Genomic DNA, 23,690 nt, shown 5'->3' with positions numbered 1-23,690 from the left:
TCATCTTAATCCAGCCAGAATTATGTACAATCAACTGCTGACATCCATCATTAAAAGCCTGAAAGTGGATGCAGACTTTTGCGCAGACTGGCGGGGCCCTGAAAAGCGAAGCGTAAGAAGAACTGAAGGTGTTTTCTACCTGTCTGGTAGCAGGAGCTACAGATGACATGTCCGCAGGACGTCACTGCCAGTTTGCGCTCAGGACTGGGGGAAAGAAAGCAGCAGTTGCAGCAGACCCAGTAGGACATCTGAAGACCTGTTACTGAATAAAATTAATGAAAAATAATTGTCGTTGTTATTGCTTTTATTCGTTGTGGCACTTGGTGTTTCAGGCTACGTTAATGAGAGCGGAACATTTAAAGTTCAGATTGTTTCTAGGTGAAGCTAAATGCTAAGTTAGCATAACGCCGGCTAACATAGCAACATCATACAACAAAAATAGTTATCAGTAAATATATTTAAGACTAATTACCAGTCAGGTGTTTATCAGTTTGTAATAAAAAACAACCCTACTATCCTTCAGTTTAGCTTTATCATCCTTCCTGTTTTAAGTTTCATTCAACAGGAAGTTCGTCGTCTTCTTCTGCAGTGAAGCTAATTAGCATTGTTAGCATAATTAGGAAGACCGTTGGTAGCCAGCTCATTAAAACGTACCGGAAAACGCTTTTACCGCCACCTTTGGTGAGTAGCTAAGTGATATTAGATAGAATATGTTCAATTAACGTGTGTTTTATGTTTAGCGGGTATTTCGCTGTTAAATGTTTTAAATTTGGTCTCGATGTAAATTAGATGCATTAGCTCACCGTTAGCCGCAGCAGTGTGGATTCAGCTGGAAGGTTATGTGGCTGTTTAAGGGAATGTTGCAGTTCTGCTGAGACGTCTGCATGCAAGCAACACGAATTTAATGCATATCGTTTATTTTTTACCATGTTATTAGAAATTCTGGGCTTATAAATTAAAATAATTTGTGTTTGAACGTCTGTTTTTTATGAGGGTCTGATCTGGTGATACGACTTCAAGGCATTTTAAGAACGAGTTTGAATTACTGCTGGCATTTCACTTTATCAACAAATCCTGGGGAGGTAAGCAAACCTAGCTGGCAGGCATGGTAGTGGCTGCATTATGCTAATGGTGTTTCTTTTCCTACAGGTAATTTTGGTGCTTTGGATAATGTGTGTTTAATACTAAAGGTGGAAGACAACTTCTTAATTCACTAACTTTAACTTTTAACTCACATAAAGTATGAGATGGTGAAATTAAGAAAGGAACCTTTTTTAATCTCAGCGACGCTAAACTAGGGGTGTCCAAAGTGCGGCTCAGGGGCCATTTGTGGCCCTTGGGCTGATTCTGTGTGGCCCCCAACTTCAGCTTAAATATGATTAAAATTTGGCTTGTAGATGCAGACGCAGACTTTTAATTTGTAATGAAGGTAAAAAATTATTACCAACATAATTTTCTCATCCAGAAGAATGTAAAGTACAACAGAAAGTATTTGTGTTTTTATAACCAAGTTTATCCAGAGACTTTTGCTGCAGCAAAACCGGCTTTTATTCTTTCTGAAACGTGCTAAATATAGCAAATGTTTGGAAACACAGTGACTCCTGGTGAGGCAAGCAAACCTCTGAAAATGAAATTATTCACTTGAGACCAAAAGCAACAGAAAACTAGATGCTTTTCTTCTTATAGAGCAAATATGAAAAATCTGCTGCAGCATATTGGGAGAAAAACTGTAGCAAACTTCTGCCTAAAAATCTCAGAAACTGTCTAGACATTTTTTTTAGATCAATAGCAGAAATTTTTCTACAAATTGTTTTTGGTAATTTCTGAATTTCAAATGTCCAGAGATTTCTTTAGAAAATTTCAAAGTTTTCTGGAATTTTTCTGATATTAATCACGAAATTTCTGTTAAATTCTGTTTTCTACTAAGCTGTTGTAAAAATCCCCTTTAAGTTTTTCATCTACAATAAACATCAGGATATTTTATTTACTTGATTTTCTGTTGGGTTTTTGTCCTACAGTTACTTTTGAGTTTACAATTTTGGCCCACATGGCAAAAAGTTTGTACACCCCTGCATGTTATAAGTCCTGTGAAATGAAGCAATTAATCAAAAAGAGGAACATTTAGTTTGTTAAACTTTCCTTTATTGCTCAGCCTTCCTGTCATTTCCCAGGCAGAGTTGTGAACCAGGTCGGATCTCATGTTTTAGTGATTGTTTCCCGGTCCTGGCAGGATGTTTGTGCCGTGCAGATCGGGGACAAGGCGACATCAGACCAGTTTCTTGGCGATGAAAAAGTCTTTGAGTCGTTTGATCTGCCAGAAACCAACAGAGAGCAGGATGCAGGTTTGGATCGCCGCCCACCACAACACCTTGCTGTTGGTTTCCTCGCTGATCAGACGGAAAATCTCCTCTTTTTCCTGAACAAAACCCAGACGTCCAGATCAGATCAGGTGCTTCTCTGTCGCTCCAGGTGAGTGTGAGGCCGACGTACCCGGTTGTACTCCTGCTGCCTGGTGATGTACGTCATCTGGCTGGTCAGGTGCTGCAGGTTGCTCTCCAGAACCTGCAGGCTGTCTTTGGTCCGTTCCACGTTGGGATCCACCCAGTGCTCTCCCATCTGAACGTCCAAATGCAGCTTCTGTGGAACAAAGTGGAGAAAACCCCCAGAATGCATTGCTCTTCTGTTGGGTTAGCGGTTGCCGTGTCTGCCGGTCTCACCAGCTTCTCTCCAGCGAACACGGAGAACCTGGTGGAGTTGGTTTGGAAGCACAGGTGGTGCTGGCCGGAGGCGTGAGCCGTGAAGGTGAATTTACCAAACGCTCCGTAGCGTTTGGACAACTGAACCTGACAAGGGAAGAAAAGTAAACCTAAATCAGGGGTGTCCAAACTTTATGCCATGTGGTGGCGTGAAAACACAAAAACTTTATTCAGCCCGATCGAATAAAAAAAGATTCAATTTATTCAGTCGAATCTTTTGGGTTTGATTGGATAAATTTATTCTCAGTAATAATTAGTTTTGTTTCCAAACGTTTACTATATTTATTAGAGCTTGAGAAAGAAGGGGGCGCTGTGGTGGCACAGTGAGGAGGCCCGGGTCCTCAACTCGGCTGTCACAGGTTCGATTCCCGGCCTGGTGACCCTTGCCACGCGTCCCCTCTCTCTCATTACCCATCTTCCTGTCTGAGCTCCTTCAAATAAAAACTCAGAAAGAATAAAAGCTGATTTTGTTGCAGCAAAGTTGGTTTTTCAGTAAAAGTCTCTGGATAAACTTGGTTAAAACTTTGCAATAAAAACATGAAAACTTTCTGTTTACTTTACTTTTTCCTGTGCAAAAATGTTTTTTCCTGATTACAAATTAAAAGTCCGTCTGTGTCTACGGGCCAGATTTGTATCATTTTTGATTTGTAGTTGGGGGGCCGCTCAGAATCAGTCCAAGGGCCACGAATGGCCCCCGGGCCGCACTTTGGACCTCTTGACTTAAATTACTTATTTATTTGTATCTTTTCTTTGAAACATTTTGTGAAACTGGATCTATCAGATCTAGCAGCTGTTAACGTCTGACTCTTTTTAATAATCGGCATTATTTGTTGTTTGTGTTTCAACACTAGTGACGATTTCCTGCGTACTTCCTGGTTTGGGTCTCTGACGGTAACCATGACGCCGAGGTGAGGCGGGTGGCTGAACGACGTGACGTCCCACGGCTCCAAGAAGAAGTTTCCTGCAGGTGGGAGACAGAAATAAAACCAAAATTTATATTTTTATTGACAAAATTTAGAGAAATTTGATTTATTCATTTTACTGTTTTAAGGGTGTTCAAAGTGGGGCCCGGGGGCCATTTGGGGCCCTGGACTGATGCTTTTGGGGGCCAGACTTTGTATTAATTCTTCAGTTCTTGTGGATGATGATGGTTGCCGGCAGGAAAGATCTGCGGTAGCAGTCTGTGTTACAGATGGAGCCTCTGACTCAAGATGCTTTGATTTTCTAAACGTTCAGGGTTTAGAAAATCAGTTTCCTGATTTGAAGTAAAACATGAATCCTTACTTAGTTCCCCTCCTCTGGTTATGATCTCACTGAGTGATTTCAGTGTTTCTCTGTAGATGCCAGTCTTGGCTTGTTTTGTGTTATTTTTTCCAGGAAATGATTGTCAGGATGAGTTTTGGAGCAGAAACAGCTGGACGTGTTAAAAGCGTCTGATTGAGCCGATCAGGCGTTTGGAGGTGACCCTCACCTGTCACCAAGGTGTCCTCAGGAATCTCCTCTATGATGCATTTCTGCTCCTTCTCTCCCAGGTCGAAGTACATGGCAGCGGCCAGCGGCAGGTAACCCAGCAGCAGGACAGCAGCCCGACGGAAACGCATCCTGAGTGATCCAGAGTCCAGACGGAGGAACGTGGTCAGAGTGGTGAGTTTACAGCCCAGCGGCGCTTTGGGCTGAGAAACCTGCAGCTGCTGCTCCATGTGACCAGCCCTTATCGCTGCCTGTGATTGGTTGATCTGAGAGCCAATAGAAAAGCTGCAGCACACATTCAGACGTCTGAAGCTCATCCTGGCTCCTGGGCTAAAACTAAATATTTAGCAGCACAAACACTTTATGATGCACAACTCTGAGACTTCAGTTTAGTTTTTCTCTGGACTCATTTATAGATGAACATGTTTCCATGTCCACACTTCTTTTTTTATCTATACTTTTACATTTTTTGGTTATATTTGTATTTGTTAATATTTATGGAATAGTTTGTCAATTGATGATCTTCTTAGGGATCAATATTCTATTTTCTATTCAGACTGCAGAGTCAGAAATAACTACATATCATCTTTACATCCATTTGATTATTGATTTGTGTTTTTCCCAGCAGAAGCAGCCAGCTTATAGTTCAGCAACAAACCAGTCATAGTCACAATGACTAATAATAAAAACTCGTTTCATGTGTTTCTTTCACACTTTATTAACTTCAGTAACTGCATCTGTTACAATTTTCTGCTGCGTCATATAAAACTTTTATATTTGTCTCAGTAATGTAGAGGAATACAGTTTCGTTATGCTGTACAGAACAGGTTAAAATCCTGTCAATAAATATAAACAACACAAACACAGAATGTCTGTAAACATGGCAGAACTAAACCCGTCTGGAGCTGGAACCGGTCTCAAACCCGACCCGGTCGATCCACAAACAGCCTGGGATTAAACCGCGGACCGTTTGTGGTTCTTGGAGCGTCGGCGCCCGGTCCGTCCTTTCCTGGTTTTCTTCTCCTTCCTCCTCCTCCTCTCCTTCACGTCCTTCCTCTCCCTCCTGTCCTGGCCTAGTCATAAGCAGTTGTCCGGGAAGCACTTCCTCTCCTCGTCCAGCAGGGGGCAGGCCGCTCCGTTGTTGGCCGGGTGCATGATGACGTAGCGGGTGCGGTGCTGCACACCTGAGTCGCCACACTTCCCTTTGCACAAACCCCATGGCGACCAGGGGGACACTTCGCAGTCCAGAGGGGTATCTGCAGAGGCAGAGGGGCAATAAACACATGAAACAGCCCAAACGTCGCCCCCACAACAAAGGAACAATATCTGAGAAAATAACAACCTTACAGCTGATATTAGCGTGAGAAAAAGCAAATGAAACGACAAAATCTAGTTGCAGAATCAAGTTTTGCTGAATGATAAACGATAATATTGTTTTCAGATCATTTTCTAATAAAGTAAGAACACATCAGAGATCAATAAACTTTAAATCCTAGTGAACATTTAACACAAGACCTGGAAGATTTTAAATATGCAAAATAAACAAAACAACAGGAATAAATTATGAATCTCTGAAAACAAAATTATTCCTCAAAAAGGATTCAGGTGAGACCAAAAGCACCAGACTGAAACTTTATCACCCAGTGTTTGATTGATAGAGAAAATCAATAAATTATGTAAATTATTGACTTTGTTTTAATTGATTGTGTGATTAATTGATTTATTGCGACAGGCAATAAATGCACTGATTGTAGTTTTCTGTCCATTTCTGGTTACCGATCTTTAAGAAGCGATTTTAGCCGGTAACTGATGTATTTATCTGAAATGTTTCTAAATGTGGCAGGAAAGTTGCTGAGTTGGCAGCAGTGGGGCGAATGTTGTTAACGACAACCAATAAAATGAATCGTTAACTAAATGATCCTTCAAAACAAGGTTTGGTTGAGACCAAAAGCACCAGACTGAAGACTTTATCATCCAGTGTTTGGTAGAAACGGATAAACGATAAATGGAAATAATTAGTTTGAATTTATGGTGCGTTGAATTGATTTTACTGCGATGACCTTTGGCCTCTTGTGAAGAAGTCCTGGCAGTGACGGAGCTGCTTGATTTCACCTTCATTCATCTGTTTTCGTCGTTTCTTCTTCTGCCTGTGAGCTGGAGTTCGGAAGGCCTCGCATGCAGCCTGCCTCCGCTCTGATGCGACCAGCTGATTCGTATCGCAGTCGCGGCTCAGAGTGGAAAAGCAGGAGGCGGCGGAAGCTGCTGCCGAGTTTAACGTTTCCTCCATGCCTTAATGGGAAGCAGCAGGGGGAGCTGATAAAATACTGCAGAGATGCAAACCGACGGGGGTTTGTGTCTCTGATGAAGCCGGCGCAGGTCAAAGGTCATGCTTTAGGAGAGACGTTAGCAGAGATGCTACGGACGAGTGGAAGAGAAGGATAAACAGGCGGATGGAGGGAGCCCTGGGAATCGGGGCAGGAAACCCCAACAGCTTCTTGGACGCTCGCTGCGTTGTTTGTTGTGATGTTGCCATGGGAACCGGCTTGAGTTCAGTGATGCTGACTCAAACCTTCACTGTCACGGTGAACTATGAAACCGGTTCAGGCCCATTGAGAGGTTCTGAGTTTGTTTCTGAGGTTTTGACTCGTTTCACCAACTTTTTCCGTTATAATTAATGGCCGCCATGTGTGAGCAGAGCAGGTGGTGATTGGTCCGGTTGGTGACTGGTCCGGTTGGTGATTGGCCCAGTTGGTGATTGGCCCGGTTGGTGACTGGTCCGGTTGGTGATTGGTCCAGTTGGTGATTGGCCCGGTTGGTGATTGGCCCAGTTGGTGATTGGCCCAGTTGGTGACTGGTCCGGTTGGTGATTGGCCTGGTTGGTGATTGGCCTGGTTGGTGATTGGCCTGGTTGGTGATTGGCCCGGTTGGTGATTGGCCCGGTTGGTGATTGGCCCGGTTGGTGATTGGCCCGGTTGGTGATTGGTCCGGTTGGTGATTGGTCCAGTTGGTGATTGGCCCGGTTGGTGATTGGCCCGGTTGGTGACTGGTCCGGTTGGTGACTGGTCCGGTTGGTGATTGGCCCGGTTGGTGATTGGCCCGGTTGGTGATTGGTCCGGTTGGTGATTGGCCCGGATGGTGATTGGCCCGGTTGGTGATTGGCCCAGGTGGTGATTGGTCCGGTTCAACCTGAGCAGCGTCATCTCTGCTGGTCCAGATGTGGCCCCGGCGCCACGCTCTCTGCTGGGCTCTCAGGTTTCTGCTGCCATCTAATTGGGTTTAAAGGGCCTGAAATGTTTTCCAAAAGCTTTCTTAAGTCAGAACAGCCATGAACCGACCGGCTTTGGGTTTTCAGCACATTTTGTTTATTTTGGTTTTAAAATATTTCTATGCTAATCCCTCTGGTTGCAGGTTTTTCATGTTTCCCCATCAGCCACTTGAAATTTAGGAAGACGGACATTTTTCAAGATGGCCGCCTTTTTAAACCAATTAATTCCATAAAATGTTACAAATTTTCATGGCTTTGATGAACTGTGTGTCACATCATCTTCTTTTAACTTTGGTCACCCCATTTCTGAAACTTTAAAGTAATAATGAAATCAGAAAGAGAGGACTTTGCTGTTAGCTAGACAGTTAGCGTTAATGGTTAGCGTTAATGGTTAGCGTTAGCTCCCGCTTTTTTATGTGTTTAGTGGTTTAGCTTTAGCTTCTGGTCATTTTTGATTGTTTAGCATTAGCTTCCCCCATTTCTTTCATATGTGGCAGTGTAGTGTTAGCATCTGCTAATTTTTGAGTTGAGTGGCTTAGCATTAGCTGAGATTCCTGATTAGCAAAATAGTGGTTATGTAAATAATATATTTATAATATAATAAATTAAACACTGTTGCTTTATTGTTTTATATCTTTACCATATGCAGAAATGGCTTCCACCGGATTGCATCTAATAAATGTGTTTAAAGCATCACAGGAATATTCGGTCTCACTGATCAGCTTGTCTTCGATCTCGTTCCCCGTTGGCAGCAGGTTGGACTGCGTCGGCTCCAGCGGCAGGCTGATGATTTGGTTCGTTTTCTTGATTTTTGTCAGCGTGACCTTGGCGATCGGCGGTAAATGCTTCAGGCGGGGGTAGAAGAAGGAGTTGGCCGGGTGGCTTGGGAAGGACGAGGTGATCTGTGGAAAACGGCACACTATGAATCCCACGGGTGTTTTCCACACTTCGGCTCAAAAGTCATCAGAACAACCGACTTAAAATCAATCAAACAGATTATCCAGATATTTATAGTAGATCCAGAACTTGAAAGGGATTCTTTCATCAAGAAAAGGAGTAAATTTCCCCACAAAACTCAGAAATTTTGTGATTAATTTCAGAAATGCTGTAGAAAAATTTTCAAAATAAAATTTTCACCGTTGGGAAATTTTTGGAGTTTTTTTTGGTAGGAAAATTTCTATTATAAATCTGAAAATGAGATTTTTTTTTTCTAGAAAATGTCAGTTTACAACCCTGAGACGCTGCAGCAGATTTTCCATGTTTGCTGTAAAGCATCTAGTTTTAGGTGGATATTGAATATATTTATTTTCAGTTATAAAAACAGGATTTGTGTCTATTTGTTTCAATTAATCACATTTTATTTGTACAGCACATTTCAGCAGCAAGGCATTTCAAAGTGCTTTACATAATTAAAATAAAAACAGCATGTGACCTTGAATGAAGAGTGAGAAAGAGAAAGAGATTTTGAAAAAAATTAAGAAAGATAAAAACATTAAAGCCCCTTTTAGGGCTTCAGTTAAACGTCGTTTACTGGGACTCCAACCTCTAAGGTTTTAGTTGAAATGCCGTCAACTGGGACTCTAAATGTTTATTCAAGTTTAAGAAATAAAAAAATTATGGTGTAAGTATGGTGTACCTTCATTACAAATTAAAAGTCTCCAAATTTGTGTCATTTTTGAATTGCAGCTGGGGACCAGGCAGAGTCAGTTCAAGGGCCACAAATGGCCCCCGGCCGCACTTTTAACACCCCTGATCCTGTGGTCTGTAGTTTTCACCAAAGCAGAATAAGAAGTTAAGTGAGACGGCGTCTGATTTGGTGAGAATCTGGTTCTGGCTCAGGAGGCCTGCGGGTTTTGCCGCTGCTCTGGGCTCACCTGCGTGATTCTGTCCTGCGGGATCGTCTCAAAGTTTGGGGAGGAGAAGGTGAATCCGCTATCCGTCCCCGCGTCGTACGGGAACAGCTCCAGCGTCACTTTGTCCTTCCAGCGGTTGCCGTCGCACAGATCCACGCCGTCCACGCCCACGAACCAGTCCGGGCTCGGCACCAGCCGCACCAGGAACGACAGCTGCCACGAAAGAGGGGAAGAGATGAGAGCGCCAAGCGGGGCGACAGAACAAACGACCGCCGTCACAGCTGGGCTCGGCTCTGGTTCCTTAACCGGCTCGGTTCTGAAGGCTGAGCCGATTTCAACCGTTTCAGTTTGGATTTTCTGAGAAAGGAGCCACAGAACCGAACCGGCGGTCCGGTAACCTCCAGCTGCATGTTAGAGTCTCACTCTGCAGCCGCCTGCGTGGCAGCAGCGTCCAAACAGCTGGACAAGAACGGCGCTGGGACGAGACGCCGCAGACTGGAGGTCCAGAAAACATCCGTTCTTTAGAGGATTCCCAGTCCTCCCAGTTCGAATCGAGTCAAAATGATCAAAAATACCATTTAACCTGCTTAACTTTGTAAAATTGTATTTTGAATGATTCTTATTTAATTCAAATCTAGACAGCTGGACTAGTCTGGACTTTGACTAGGCCATTCTGACCCATCCCATTGCATCTCTGCCTGGTTGTCCAGAACCAGAACAGCTGCAGATTAAATGACTCTCAGCTGGACTTTGGTTCTGAATTGGGAGGCTGCTCTATATTTCATTTGGGTTTATTGGAATAAAGAAAACTAAACACAAGTATTAACCACCTTTTGTTGGTCTGTCTCATAAGATGATAAATATCTTGACGTCTGTGGTTGTAATGTGACCAAATGTGAGAAATATTTGAACATTTTTAGAGCATTGTGTTTATTAGAGCTGTCAATCTTAACGCATGCGATTAAAAAGTTTAACGCGTTAGCGTAACATTATGCTAGTTAATCGGTGGTGTGCTCAGTGGCGGCCATGTTGCCTTGCAGGACGTAGCTTTATGGTTAGCATTAGCTTCTCGAAAGTTGTTTGAGTTCTGCGGTTTAGCTTTAGCTTGTGGTAAGTTATGTGGTTAGCTTTTTAATGATAGCTTCCTGTAATTTTGGTGTTTAGCGGTTTAGTGTTAGCTTCTGCTGATTTATGTTTCTAGCGGTTTAGCATTAGCATCTGCTAACTCTTTTCTATTCAGGGTTTTAATAAAGTCCCACCATTGGTGTACAATTATGTTAATTTTTAAAATTAAGGAGAAAGATGCAAAAAAAAAAATGTTTTTGTTCCTGTTGAACAAAGCAGAGATCAGGATGCTACATTTTTGTATTTCCTCCGTAAATGTTTGCTGTGAAATTCTTGGCGCCGCTAAAGCCATCCTGACACCAGCTTGCTGTGTTTGCTGACCCGTCGGGTGAAGGGCTCTCACGCGCTCGGTGACCAGCCTGAACGCCGCCGGTTCTGGGGAGACTTACATAGGAGTGCCTGGCAAACGCCTCAAACTCGGCGTCCATCTGGCCCGAGCCTCCCACGACAGCAGGAGCGGAGAGGATCCCATAAACGCTCTGGATCCGCTCGCCGGCCGTCTCCACTTCCTTCATGATCGTCCAGGCCTCGCCTTTTTCCGCGAACTCCCTCACTCCGTTGCTGGCGAACTCATTACTTTGCCACATGTGGTAGTCGGAGCTGTGGGTCACCCCTGGAGCGCAGAGAGGAGGGAACTGAGGATTTATATAATTGGTGCAACAGGTTTATGTACATCCATAAAGGTCCATGAATAAACGGCTTCTGCTGTTTTATTGATCAATCGATGCTTCAATCAATCACATTTTATTTGTGTTGCACATTTCAGCAGCAAGGCATTTCAAAGAGATTGCATCATAACAAACAAAAACACAAAGTCATGCAGCATAGAATCAACAATCAGAACATCACATTAAGTCGTTAAATTGATTACGTCTCAAAAGAAACTCCAACCAGGCGGGTTTTTAGTCCAGATTTAGAGGATCTCAGTGTTTCAGCTGTTTTACAGTTTTCTGGAAGTTTGTTCCAGATTTGTGGTGCATAGAAGCTGAATGCTGCTTTAGGCCTTAAAATGTCTTTCATTAGTTATTAGTGATGTAATTTGTCCTTAAATACGGTAATCACGGGACTTCTGTTTGGCTAAGGCTAACGTTTGAGTAGCGATAGACTCTCGCTAACTAGCTGCTAGTTTACCTTTGCTAGCTAATTAGCTTCTCTTCAGATTTATTGTCAGCCGTCTGGAGGACGTTTGTCTCTGCGACTGTCTTGCTTCTGTTGCCAAACCATACAGGCGACTTCTGAGACATGAAAACGTCTGAAAATTTGATTCATGAGACCTGCAGATACCTGAATTCAACTGATTTTCTTCTGAATACCAGTAATCATCAGAGTGTGGGGTATTTTTTTACCGATCAGGTTGGACCACTGTGCAGGCGGGCGGTAGACGGGATACTGCTTAGGAAAAGCTGCCTGGGTCCATTTCCCTGTGAACGTGAGGCTGTAGTGGGCGGTTTCTGAGGCCGTGCACATGGGGACGTCCGTTGGGACCGGCATCGACCCAGCGGCGGGGATGAGAGTTAGCATCAGGACAAGCAGGCGACGGAGGGCGTCAGAGAAGGAGGGCGTCTTCCTGCTGGCTTCCATGATTGGTTCGGGTTGGAGAAGGATTGATGGTCTGAAAATACAAAACGCCTTTCAGTCCAACTCGGACGCTTCGGCTCTTGTTGCTGCTGTTTTACAAATTCAGTGGCATCTAAAGAGAAATGAGTTTGTTTCTGGTGTTGATTTTGGCCTTTCGGTTCTTACTAAACCAATCAAAACCTTTCCTACTCAACGCTGACAGGTGAAGGTCTGTACACACCTCCACATTTCTACCCTTTACTGCTTTATATAACATGTACTCAAACTGTGACATGTCAGCTTGTTGTTCTTTCTATACTTCAGTATTTCCATGAACTATGACAGGAATTAATCACACAAACTTTCAGATTTCATGTTTAATTTAATCCTGCATCTTGTTGTTGTTCTGACTCCCAAACCTGAATAAGTCAGAGCGACCGCCTGCTGGTGGACATCACCCATTGGAGACACACGAATCTCTTTCCTTACAGTAGACTGAATAGTTTCTAGAAAGTGGCTGTAAATAACCATCAAAGTGGGAACGAAATGTTTCCAATAAGTGATGCAAGTACCAAACATCACAAATGAAGAAGAATCCATTTTGTACCTGTTCTCGCCTGCTTCACGTCGGTCTGACTTGAGATTTTTCACCAAAACCAAACCAATTGTGTCTGATGGTTGTCAGTCAAAGCTCGTTGCTGTTAGCTGGGATTTATCGCCTGCCGACGGCGGCGGCAGCCATCTTTACTAAACGGAGCCCTGCGGAGTGACGCTGCGTTCTTCGTGTTGGGGTCGTAAAAACCGCTCACACAGACGTCTGTTTGCTTTTAATTAGTAGCATGAGCGACCATGCAACAAATCGGATTTGAGCAAGAAACGTGACCTGCTGAGTGAACGTAGCTCCTGCTAACCATGAAACACCGACTCTAAGCAGAGGAGGGAGCTTCTGCTTCCATCCTTCTAACACCTACTCAGCATGTCCGACTCGTTTCTCTGCTGGGTTTGCAACACTTAGCAACTGGCCTGACATCTCTGGACCCAAACGTTGAGCTGAACAGATTGACTCACACGTCCCAACTGCCCCATTAGCGACTTTAACTGCCCTGTTAGGGTAATTGTTCTGGCTAAAGTGTATAAACATGGTGCCTCCAACCAAGAACTGGTTTGGATTAACTGAATCATCTTCCAAAACCAAACAAAGTCAATTTGACTTCTACTGGACCAATTAGGAACGACTGCTCTGTTTATAGTAAACATTTAAATTAATAACATGAATCCAGAAAGAAAACCTGCTGAATGTTTTCAAAGTTACATTCCAGAAATAAGTTTTAAACTAAACTCGTATCTACACTAATATAAAACTCCTATAAGCAATCTCTACTGCCGTGGCCAATCATGGGTAGGCGATGGCTACCGTGATAGACGACAGTAGGGAGTAGCTACGGTGATAGACGACAGTAGGGAGTAGCTACCGTGATAGACGACGGTAGGGAGTAGCTACGGTGATAGACGACAGTAGGGAGTAGCTACGGTGATAGACGACAGTAGGGAGTAGCTACCGTGATAGACGACAGTAGGTGATGGCTATCATGATAGACGACGGTAGGGAGTAGCTACTGTGATAGACGGTAGGGAGTAGCTACTGTGATAGACGGTAGGCAGTAGCTATCGTGATAGACGACAGTAGGGAGTAGCTACTGTGATAGACGGTAGGGAGTAGCTACTGTGATAGACGGTAGGCAGTAGCTATCGTGATAGACGACGGTAGGCGATAGCTATCGTGATAGACGACAGTAGGGAGTAGCTACTGTGATAGACGGTAGGGAGTAGCTACTGTGATAGACGGTAGGCAGTAGCTATCGTGATAGACGACGGTAGGCGATAGCTATCGTGATAGACAGTAGGCAGTAGCTATCATGATAGACGACAGTAGGCAGTAGCTACCGTGATAGACCAGAGCTCCTGTTCCCAGGTCTGGGACTTTACAATGGTTTGAAGAGAAATTTGAGTCTTCCTCCTGAACCGAGAAGGCAGTGGAGAACTTTTCATTCAGAGTAGTCCTCAGCTATAATCACCTGTCAGTTTGAGAGTTCATGCGTTCAGCTAGACACAGATGCATAATTCCACCTTCATTCATAAAACTGCAAAGACTTTTCATCAACCAAGGAGTTTAATCTGCAACATCCATGATTTTCCTCTGACTATCTGGTTGCTGTCTGACTCGTCCTTCCTGAATCATCCATCTCCGTTTGCTTTCTGTCTCGCTCTGTTCATCTTAAGACATGCCGGTATGTTTGCATGCAGGCCAAACAGCCTCCCATCAGTAACAGAGCCAGTCTTTAGTTTGATTAGGCCGTGTTAGCACCAGGTGAAGGCGAGGAGATACTCACTGGTTCCAGCAGCGGAGAGCGGAGAGGAGAGCTTGAGGAGGGGCGGGGGAGCAGCGGTCCTGGCTGTCGGGATGAGTGACTGCGAGGATCCAAACTCCTTCTCGCCTATTTATGTCTTTCAGGAGGTTCGCCCCCTCCTGCTCCCTCCCTCCTCTACCCTCTGTTCCTCAGTGACGTCCCTGCCCCCTTCATGCTCCCTGACTTTGGCTCTGTCTCTCTGCTGCTCCGTATAATTGGACATTTTACTGGATAATGTGCCCAGCAGATTGGGGAATTTAACCCAGTTTGCTTTGAGGCTTTCTGAGTCATTTCACAGTTTGACTCTGTCGGTCTCTGAACCACAAGATAAGATCGATGAGGCTGAAATCCTCTCATGGTCAGCAGAGGCTTTTTGGTGTTAGGGTTGATATTTGGACATAAAGTCTTTTAAGCTTGGTACCTGATTGCCAATGCCAGAAACTTTCCTCTCAGAACAAATGACCCATAAAGTAACTATTTATGAACAGCCTCTTTGATTGTGGTGGTTTTGGAGACTCGTTGACCTGTAGATGCAACTCTTTGCTGCTGCTGTTCTCCAGCAGTGAGCTTTGCAGATGTTTCTGTCTCTATTACCATCGCCCTTACTGTCAATGGAGACAAACTGGTAGCCATCCAGTCGCCAGTTCATATAATCTGGATCTGGTGTCCAGTCACTGGTTTTGAACACACAGGAAGGAAGTACGTTTCATTTCTCATCAGTTTTGTTGATCCTACTGTTTGCTAGAAGCTTAGGGATACAACCAGTTTGGATAACCTCACTGCCCACTTTACACGCTCTAATTCGTGTCAGAAAAACAAACTCAGCCGCATATCATCACATGACGAACATTTCAGCAGTTTTCTTCAAATCTGCTTCACAACTGGATTGAATTAAGTGACTGTAAGCGATTCTAGACCGCTGTGGTGTCCTTCTGTTGTCAGACATTACAAGGCCGCCTGAGGGGAATGGAAAATACCAAAGTCTCTGGCTGTGCCGTACGCTGGGCTACAGTGGCGCGTTTGAGTCAGACGGCTCTTCTCCTCAAACTTATTCACAGATCAGGATTGTTTCAGACAGTATAGAAGTTTACAGTTGGTGGAGCTTCTCCTCAATACACAGCTGTCACCAACAGTCAGGGTTTCCTTTGACTAGGCCACACAAACCAGTCACACAGTCAGAGATAGATTTTACATCAAAGTCTGGAAATATGCTGATACATAAAGTATGTATTCTCCCTCAACAGGAGTCTGTAGTTTGGTTTCTGTTGGTTCTGTCAAGATGCTAGAGAGGACTAAGCAAATTTCTCTTTATATTCGACGGTTAATTAAATTTGACATAAATACTTCATTAAATATTTTATTCTACTCGATAATCTCTTAGTTTTTATTGTTTTAACTGTCAGAAGTTGCAGTGGCTGCATTATGCTGGAGCAAAGGGAAATAATGCCAATAAATCAATGTCATGATAGACATGTGATCAATATCTGATTGAATATTCAATATAGTATTCACTGAAAGGAACGAGTTTAGCTGCTCTGTCCCTCATGGCTAGCTAAGCAAGGTTGGTAGCATCGATTCATCACTCGTTCCTTGGTTACCTAGCAACTCACTCGTTCCTTGGTTACCTAGCAACTCACTCGTTTCTTGGTTACCTAGCAACTCACTCGTTTCTTGGTTACCTAGCAACTCGCTCGTTTCTTGGTTACCTAGCAACTCACTCGTTCCTTGGCTACCTAGCAACTCACTCGTTCCTTGGCTACCTAGCAACTCACTCGTTCCTTGGTTACCTAGCAACTCGCTCGTTCCTTGGCTACCTAGCAACTCACTCGTTCCTTGGTTACCTAGCAACTCACTCGTTTCTTGGTTACCTAGCAACTCGCTCGTTCTTGGTTACCTAGCAACTCACTCGTTTCTTGGTTACCTAGCAACTCACTCGTTCCTTGGTTACCTAGCAACTCACTCGTTCCTTGGTTACCTAGCAACTCACTCGTTCCTTGGCTACCTAGCAACTCACTCGTTCCTTGGCTACCTAGCAACTCACTCGTTCCTTGGTTACCTAGCAACTCACTCGTTCCTTGGTTACCTAGCAACTCACTCGTTTCTTGGTTACCTAGCAACTCGCTCGTTCTTGGTTACCTAGCAACTCACTCGTTCCTTGGCTACCTAGCAACTCACTCGTTCCTTGGCTACCTAGCAACTCACTCGTTCCTTGGTTACCTAGCAACTCGCTCGTTCCTTGGCTACCTAGCAACTCGCTCGTTCCTTGGCTACCTAGCAACTCACTCGTTCCTTGGCTACCTAGCAACTCACTCGTTCCTTGGCTACCTAGCAACTCACTCGTTCCTTGGTTACCTAGCAACTCGCTCGTTCCTTGGCTACCTAGCAACTCACTCGTTCCTTGGTTACCTAGCAACTCACTCGTTCCTTGGCTACCTAGCAACTCGCTCGTTCCTTGGCTACCTAGCAACTCACTCGTTCCTTGGCTACCTAGCAACTCACTCGTTCCTTGGTTACCTAGCAACTCGCTCGTTCCTTGGCTACCTAGCAACTCGCTCGTTCCTTGGCTACCTAGCAACTCACTCGTTCCTTGGCTACCTAGCAACTCACTCGTTCCTTGGCTACCTATCAACTCACTCGTTCCTTGGTTACCTAGCAACTCACTCGTTCCTTGGTTACCTAGCAACTCACTCGTTCCTTGGTTACCTAGCAACTCACTCGTTCCTTGGTTACCTAGCAACTCACTCGTTCCTTGGCTACCTAGCAACTCACTCGTTCCTTGGCTACCTAGCAACTCACTCGTTCCTTGGCTACCTAGCAACTCACTCGTTCCTTGTTTACCTAGCAACTCGCTCGTTCCTTGGCTACCTAGCAACAACCTGTTGAGTAAATTGCGCAGCAGCGGTTTCAGGTTTCCCGTTGAGTGAAAGCTGCGAATAAAATAGGAAAGGATCTGGGCTCCAGTTTGGCTGGATTTCAAATATTTAAAACTAAGCTAATCAATAATTATTTATATCGACTGATAGGAAATGTTTACATCGTGATATGTTTTTCCAATCCTGTAAAATACCAGTCAGTCAAGTTTATTGATGTAGCACATTTCAGCAACTCAGTTCAAAGTGCTTTACGTCATAAAAGTCAGTCAACAACTCAGAAAACCAGTAAACTTTACGTTTTCCCAAATCGATTAAAGCCGCACAGTCATCTCGGCGTATGTAAACTTCTGACATTTGGCAAAATGAAATGATTTAGTTCATCCTAACTGGGCTAAAAGTTTCTTCTGAGTTGGCATCAGCCTGGGGTCGACGTGTTTCTGCAAATGTGCGTTTCTGCTTGGCTGCTGGAGGCGACGAGCCGCCATCCCCTCATGTAAACACCAACATGTCATCGGGCTGAATCAGCTAATGGCCGCCACACAAACAAACCCAAACACCCCCAGTCAGCCTGTCTTCGCTCGGCTGCCCTTCGTTTCCAGCATTAATTGCTTCGCTCCGCGTATTCCAGCCAGAAGGAGGGAAGTTAACTCATCGCCGCCTTTGCAGAACAGAGGCGCACTGTGTTCGGTTTTATCGAGGGGAATAAATCTGCGCTGCTGCACACCTGGTTCTCGGCGCTCGCGCTGCCTCAGACTTATCCTGCAACCGTCACTCTTTTACTGCCGCGACCTTTTAATTCGTTCTGCAGGAAACGGATGAAATCCAGTTTTATTCTGCAGTGGAAAAAACACGACCCCGTTTATTATGGATAAAAAACCTTTCCTGCATTTTAGATTAGATTTATGATCTAAATCTTCCTTCTGACAGTTTCTCACCTGTAAAACAACCACAGGTGGACAGAAAACCCAGGAGCAGCAGTGCTACCACATATTTTACTAAAGTACCAACTGATCAAATTATCACTCATTAAATGTTAAAAAATTACATAATCAGGTGGACCAAAATATCAAGTTAAATGTTGAATGTTGGTATTTTAATGACAATAACTCATACAGGCAACAAAAATAAGAAAATCAGGCAAAAGAAACGTTTTCCAAATCAGTTTCATTAAATAAAAAACTTAGGAAACTTTAAGAAAAGCTGCAGGTCTGTGTCTGTCTGGTGAAAAATACTTCAAAATAAAATCACTCCAGTAAAAAGTACAATGAAAATAACTTTTTTCAGAAATGTCCCTGAAGTAGATCACACCCAAAACACACAACCCAGTTTTCAGTTTGCTGCCCTGTTATAATAATAATATGACATTTATTCTCACGCTGCTCCTTACAAATGAACATTTCCATCCTTCAGTGACTTTTGGCTAAATCTGCTCGTTAATCAGCTTCTTCCTTCATTAGAGTATGTTTTTATTTCTAAAGACAGCAGCATGTGAGAAACCCACAGAGTAAAAACCCAAGTCAACCTTTTTATTGCAGATAAACTGTTTAAATGTGATTTTTAAGGTTCCATTTTCTCTGCAAATTGTGACTTTTTTGTTTAAAATTATTCAGCTGAATTTGGCCTAAAACTGCCGCCGTGCTGCCCAAAATTATTCACACTTGTGGAAAACTGGGGTTTAATTTCAACAGCATGTGATATTAATTTATTATAGCTGAGGCCTAAAGATTAGGGTGATGGCAGAGAGGCCTTCCAACCTGAAAGACTCAGACGAGAAGTTGTCAAAATGTCAGTGAAAAACAACAAGTAAAACCATGGTCTTCATGAGTTAGAAAGTCCTAGTCAAAGTTAAATCCAACAGAGTGTGTGATGCATTAGTGTCCAGTCAGCCAGAGCTGGAGCTAATCTGTAAGGAAGAAAGGGTCGGGTAGAGATGTGTCGCATGTTGTTTACGTCTGGGAATTTCACGCAAAATGTTTGGAGGCAAAAAAGACGATTCTTTTACTTCCAGTACATATCCAGTACATAGCGGTCCTTCTGCTGTAGGACCGCTAACAAAATGAGACCTGAGATGTAGGAATCCTCAGTTCAGTGCAGCAAAGAGGGAGAAAAACGTAGAAAAATCACTGAAGAATCACTGAAGAATGACTCAAAACCACTCGGATTCTGCCTTTCTCTTGGTGTCGGCTGTGCTACATTCAGACCCCGTTGCCATAGCGACTGACTGACAGCAACCCCGCCAACGTGTCTGGGCTCAACGCCGCAAACGTTTCCCCACACAAAGAGCAGAACATCCAGTCCGTTCCGGTTCCGTGTTTTCTGGCTTGATGTTGATTTTGGGATCATCAATAAGTGATCGCTGTGATAGATTAGCCGCCCCTGCTGTTAGCTAACCAGGGTCGCCTTGCTGGGTTTTTTTTACTGTCTGACTCAAAACGCACCAAATTCCACGTCACATCTAATGCTAAGGTTGTCAAAGTCAAGCTAGCATAGCTGAGCTACGTTCCTCTGTCGTTATTGTTTTTAAATTTCCTGACCCTGTTATCTAGTTGTCATAGTGTTGACTATTAGTAGGAACGCTCTGCATCCCTTTTTCTTTCATATACATTTAAGATAGTTGCAGCTAAAATCATCGTCGGCCAGCAGCTTTGAAGCTGTAATGTAGAAAAACCACAGATTCAACTTGTGGTTGTTTTCATCTTTAATGCGATGCATTCAGCTTTATTAGCAAAATGTACATTTTGTTCCTATTTAAAGCGATTTAAATACCTGAGGAATGTGAAGTAAAAGATAAAACTGCTGCAGAGTCTGTCAGGCGTCTGCCGCGGCGCTGAGGGAGTGGAGGATGTGGCAACGCGCTGCGGTTCGGTGGTTTGAGACCCTTTAATATGCCTCAGATTTAACGTAGACCTCATGCATCTCTGCTAACGGTTGTCAAGGTTGTTCAGAGAAGACTGAAAACAACAGAAAGAGTTTGAGACGGAGTAAACTCCCATCCTGTCCCAGGAGTATTTATCTTTTTTCATCCCTAGGCAAAGCAGGTTTATCTCTAATAATAAATAATAATAATAAATAAATAAAGTATAATAAATAATAATAATATAATAATAAAGCATAATAAAGTCATTTAAAGCAGAAAGACATTAAAAACTCAAAATACATTAAAACAATACCTGAGCGTCACAAAAGCCAGAAATAATCTAATTTAAAAAGGATAAATAGACGGTAGGTAGTGTGTTCAGTCCTGATTTAAACCAGCTGTTTCTGCTCATCTCGGGTTTCCAGGGAGTTGCTTTAAAAGTTAAAGAGCCTAGAAACTAGAAATCTGTTTCCATTGCAGATAGGAGCAATGTCGATAAAACGCATTTTGCTATTTCCTTTTCCATTACATAAGAAATGCAGTTAAAGTCACACGTGAAAACGCTTGTTCACGGTCAAAGTCATTAAAATTTATAGCAGCGACTTTTAAATGAAGTAATTGAGCCAATCAAAGGAGACGTCCGACAAGCCCCGCCTACTTTGAGCTGACGGAGGCTCGGAGCCCCCTGGTGGAGGCAGCTGGTACTGTGTGAGCTGATGGAGGCTGGGAGCCCCTGGTGGAGGCAGCTGGTACTGTGTGAGCTGACAGAGGATGGGAGCCCCCTGGTGGAGGCAGCTGGTACTGTGTGAGCTGATGGAGGATGGGAGCCCCCTGGTGGAGGCAGCTGGTACTGTGTGAGCTGATGGAGGATGGGAGCCCCTGGTGGAGGCAGCCGGTACTGTGTAAGCTGATGGAGGCTGGGAGCCCCCTGGTGGAGGCAGCTGGTACTGTGTGAGCTGACAGAGGATGGGAGCCCCCTGGTGGAGGCAGCTGGTACTGTGTGAGCTGACAGAGGATGGGAGCCCCCTGGTGGAGGCAGCTGGTACTGTGTGAGCTGACAGAGGCTCGGAGCCCCCTGGTGGAGGCAGCTGGTACTGTGTGAGCTGACAGAGGATGGGAGCCCCCTGGTGGAGGCAGCTGGTACTGTGTGAGCTGATGGAGGATGGGAGCCCCTGGTGGAGGCAGCCGGTACTGTGTAAGCTGATGGAGGCTGGGAGCCCCCTGGTGGAGGCAGCTGGTACTGTGTGAGCTGACAGAGGCTGGGAGCCCCCTGGTGGAGGCAGCTGGTACTGTGTGAGCTGATGGAGGATGGGAGCCCCTGGTGGAGGCAGCCGGTACTGTGTAAGCTGATGGAGGCTGGGAGCCCCTGGTGGAGGCAGCTGGTACTGTGTGAGCTGACAGAGGATGGGAGCCCCTGGTGGAGGCAGCTGGTACTGTGTGAGCTGATGGAGGATGGGAGCCCCCTGGTGGAGGCAGCCGGTACTGTGTGAGCTGACGGAGGATGGGAGCCCCTGGTGGAGGCAGCTGGTACTGTGTGAGCTGACGGAGGCTCGGAGCCCCCTGGTGGAGGCAGCCGGTACTGTGTGAGCTGACGGAGGATGGGAGCCCCCTGGTGGAGGCAGCCGGTACTGTGTGAGCTGACGGAGGATGGGAGCCCCCTGGTGGAGGCAGCCGGTACTGTCCAAGGAGGCCAGTGCCCACAGCTAACCTGCTGGGTATGAGCTAGCACGACGGGGAAATAGCGTTTCCACTGCAGTTTGAAAAGTTTCAGTTTCGATACGGCTAGCACAAAAATGTATTAAAAACCGTGAGTTTTTTCACAGTGTTTCTATTTAGCTGTATTATTTTTGTTATTCCAGTTTTATGGCCGGTGTTTCGTCCGGTTCTGGTTCGGGGAACCCTGAGGGATCCACATGGTTCCTACCTGACCCCTAACTTTCACCCCAACAGCATCCCGTTCTTCACAGCGGGCTGGTTTGATCCGCTCCGTTTTCCTGGTGTAGGTCAGGACTGCAGCAGCAGCAGCTTTCAAAACACCAGTTAAAGTTCAAGTCTCCAGTTTGTCTTTATATTTTATTTTGAAGGTTTCAAACTGGTGATCTGTGCAGCAGCTTTTCTCTCTCTGTGCTCGTCCAGCAGCTGGATGGTATAAAACATGATCAGAGCAGCAAGTTCTGCAGCACAATCACTCAGTGTGTGTTTAATACCCCTGATCAGTCTGACTTAAACCCATCAGGCTGCTAAATATGCAGAACACATCAGTTTGTATGATTATCAGGCCTGTTTTGTCCATTTTACATGTGATTTTTCTCATTCAAAGGAAGAATTGGCCTCATTGGCCTGCAGCTTAACCCAAGTTGCTGATTTCAACTCATCGTCTATATATATAAAATAGTTTTTATTGCTGCATCTAAACAATATCTAGAGGTCATTTAGTCACTTTGGTTTGATCAGAGGTTCTGGTTTCTGTTATTTTATAGGAGCTGTGTGGCCCAAACCAGAACCAAAGTAATAAAAATCAAACTCCTCCTGAGATTTGAACCATTTTGAGCACATAGCTCCTTAAAGCTGCAGTATGAAACTTAGGAATATGTTTTTTCCATATTTACTGAAACTGTCGCTGTGACAGTTTGATACAAGACAGATAATCGGGCTGCCATTGCGGTCTGCAAAAATGCATCAGTCCTGGTTAAAAACAACCAATCAGAGCCAGGAGGAGGGTCTTGGCGCTGTCAATCATCCTTGTGTATAATACTCTATGTGCAAATGGTGGAAAAACGACTTACAATCACAGGAAAAGCGATTATCTGCTGTCACTTTGCTAACTAGCCTTAACATTTGTGTCAGGCTATGTTGTAGCTCAGCAGAGAGCAAGAAGAAGGGGGCGAGCATGAGAGTGATTGACAGCGCTAAGACCCGCCTCCTGGCTCTGATTGGCCGTTTTGGTCGTGTGTTTCTGCAGTTGGCACTGGCAGGAGGCGGAGGAGATTGATGTTTTTCCACACGTTATCTTTCTCATTCAATAACAATGATTCTAGCACTTTTAATATAAAAGTTACATACTGCAGCTTTAAACCTTTAAAATGCAAAGAACTGAGGTTTGGACGTAGTTTGTAAACAGGCAGCTGAAGGTCAGAGGTCGATCTGCCTCACGCTGGAAGGAGATCAGGGCAGGTCTGAGTCCTTCGGAGACTGAATAAAACTCAGAATAAATGTGTTTGGCTAACCCCGGCTGGGCCCGTTAGCTGTGCTGAGCCTTGGAAAGGAGTCGAGTGTTTTAATGAGGAACAGTGTGTCACGGCCAGGCGATGTTATCCACAGCAGATTTACAGCTTGGAGTCTCCATTGTTATCCTGCTGCAAAGCGTTAAAAGAGAAGCGCCGACCCCGGCCGACCCCGGCGCTTTGTGCCGCCGCGCCCCGCTGGGCCACTCAGGACCTTCCTGCTCCTTTAATGAACACGTCTGCTGCCGTCTCAGAGCTGAATTCAGAAGGGTCTGTGATAAACAGCCTTTTCTGGCCGGTCT

General features: G+C 44.6%; 3 protein-coding genes and 1 long non-coding RNA gene across 11 annotated transcripts in view; 1 reads left to right on the top strand and 3 right to left on the bottom strand.

The window, feature by feature from the left end:
* The window catches only part of rnf212 (ring finger protein 212), a 7,610-nt gene extending 7,355 nt beyond the window's left edge, over window positions 1-255 (bottom strand). For all 4 annotated transcript variants that reach the window (XM_081611937.1, XM_081611939.1, XM_081611938.1 and 1 more), the window contains exon 1: window positions 140-255. In XM_081611937.1, coding sequence (XP_081468063.1) covers window positions 140-248 — 109 coding nt within the window. In that variant the 5' untranslated portion in view covers window positions 249-255. The remainder of the gene's footprint in view (window positions 1-139) is intronic.
* A 1-nt stretch (window position 256) lies between these two features.
* Window positions 257-23,690, top strand: part of LOC145553207 (uncharacterized) — a 43,109-nt gene continuing 19,675 nt past the window's right edge. For 2 of the 5 annotated variants that reach the window (XR_014089492.1, XR_014089495.1), the window contains exons 1-4: window positions 257-681; window positions 994-1,082; window positions 3,608-3,723; window positions 4,289-4,400. This is a non-coding gene — a long non-coding RNA (uncharacterized LOC145553207). Of the gene's footprint in view, window positions 682-993; window positions 1,083-2,171; window positions 2,343-2,431; window positions 2,470-3,607; window positions 3,724-4,288; window positions 4,401-9,177; window positions 10,167-23,690 lie in introns of those variants that run through there. The other 3 variants (XR_014089493.1, XR_014089494.1, XR_014089496.1) reach the window with 3 other exon arrangements.
* On the bottom strand, window positions 2,267-4,471 carry LOC103471810 (transmembrane emp24 domain-containing protein 11). The gene is made up of 5 exons (XM_008421007.2): window positions 4,228-4,471; window positions 3,626-3,717; window positions 2,718-2,843; window positions 2,491-2,637; window positions 2,267-2,416 (listed from the first exon to the last, which is right to left on the bottom strand). Exons 1-5 carry the CDS (start codon window positions 4,454-4,456, stop codon window positions 2,267-2,269), a joined length of 744 nt encoding a protein of 247 aa, XP_008419229.2. The 5' UTR covers window positions 4,457-4,471.
* On the bottom strand, window positions 4,920-14,521 carry spon2b (spondin 2b, extracellular matrix protein). The gene is made up of 6 exons (XM_008421006.3): window positions 14,417-14,521; window positions 11,816-12,081; window positions 10,859-11,082; window positions 9,366-9,557; window positions 8,207-8,393; window positions 4,920-5,482 (listed from the first exon to the last, which is right to left on the bottom strand). The coding sequence occupies exons 2-6, from the start codon at window positions 12,048-12,050 to the stop codon at window positions 5,304-5,306; spliced, it is 1,017 nt and encodes a 338-aa protein (XP_008419228.1). The 5' UTR covers window positions 12,051-12,081; window positions 14,417-14,521; the 3' UTR covers window positions 4,920-5,303.

The sequence above is a fragment of the Poecilia reticulata genome, chromosome 10 (genome assembly GCF_904066995.2).
Source record: "Poecilia reticulata chromosome 10, P_reticulata-male-v2, whole genome shotgun sequence".
Taxonomy (NCBI): domain Eukaryota; kingdom Metazoa; phylum Chordata; class Actinopteri; order Cyprinodontiformes; family Poeciliidae; genus Poecilia; species Poecilia reticulata.
This window is presented reverse-complemented; position numbering and strand designations above follow the sequence as displayed.

Coding starts and splice junctions, on each gene's coding strand:
- LOC103471810 (XM_008421007.2), bottom strand. CDS start 4,456: ATGGAGCAGCAGCTGCAGGTTTCTCAGCCCAAAGCGCCGCTGGGCTGT. Junction 3,718..4,227: donor TGAGGACACCTTGGTGACAG/GTGAGGGTCACC, acceptor TCCCACCTGCAG/GAAACTTCTTCTTGGAGCCG. Junction 2,638..2,717: donor TGTTCGCTGGAGAGAAGCTG/GTGAGACCGGCA, acceptor TTTGTTCCACAG/AAGCTGCATTTGGACGTTCA.
- spon2b (XM_008421006.3), bottom strand. CDS start 12,050: ATGGAAGCCAGCAGGAAGACGCCCTCCTTCTCTGACGCCCTCCGTCGC. Junction 8,394..9,365: donor CGCAGGACAGAATCACGCAG/GTGAGCCCAGAG, acceptor CGTTTTCCACAG/ATCACCTCGTCCTTCCCAAG. Junction 5,483..8,206: donor GATCGAAGACAAGCTGATCA/GTGAGACCGAAT, acceptor CTGCCTCTGCAG/ATACCCCTCTGGACTGCGAA.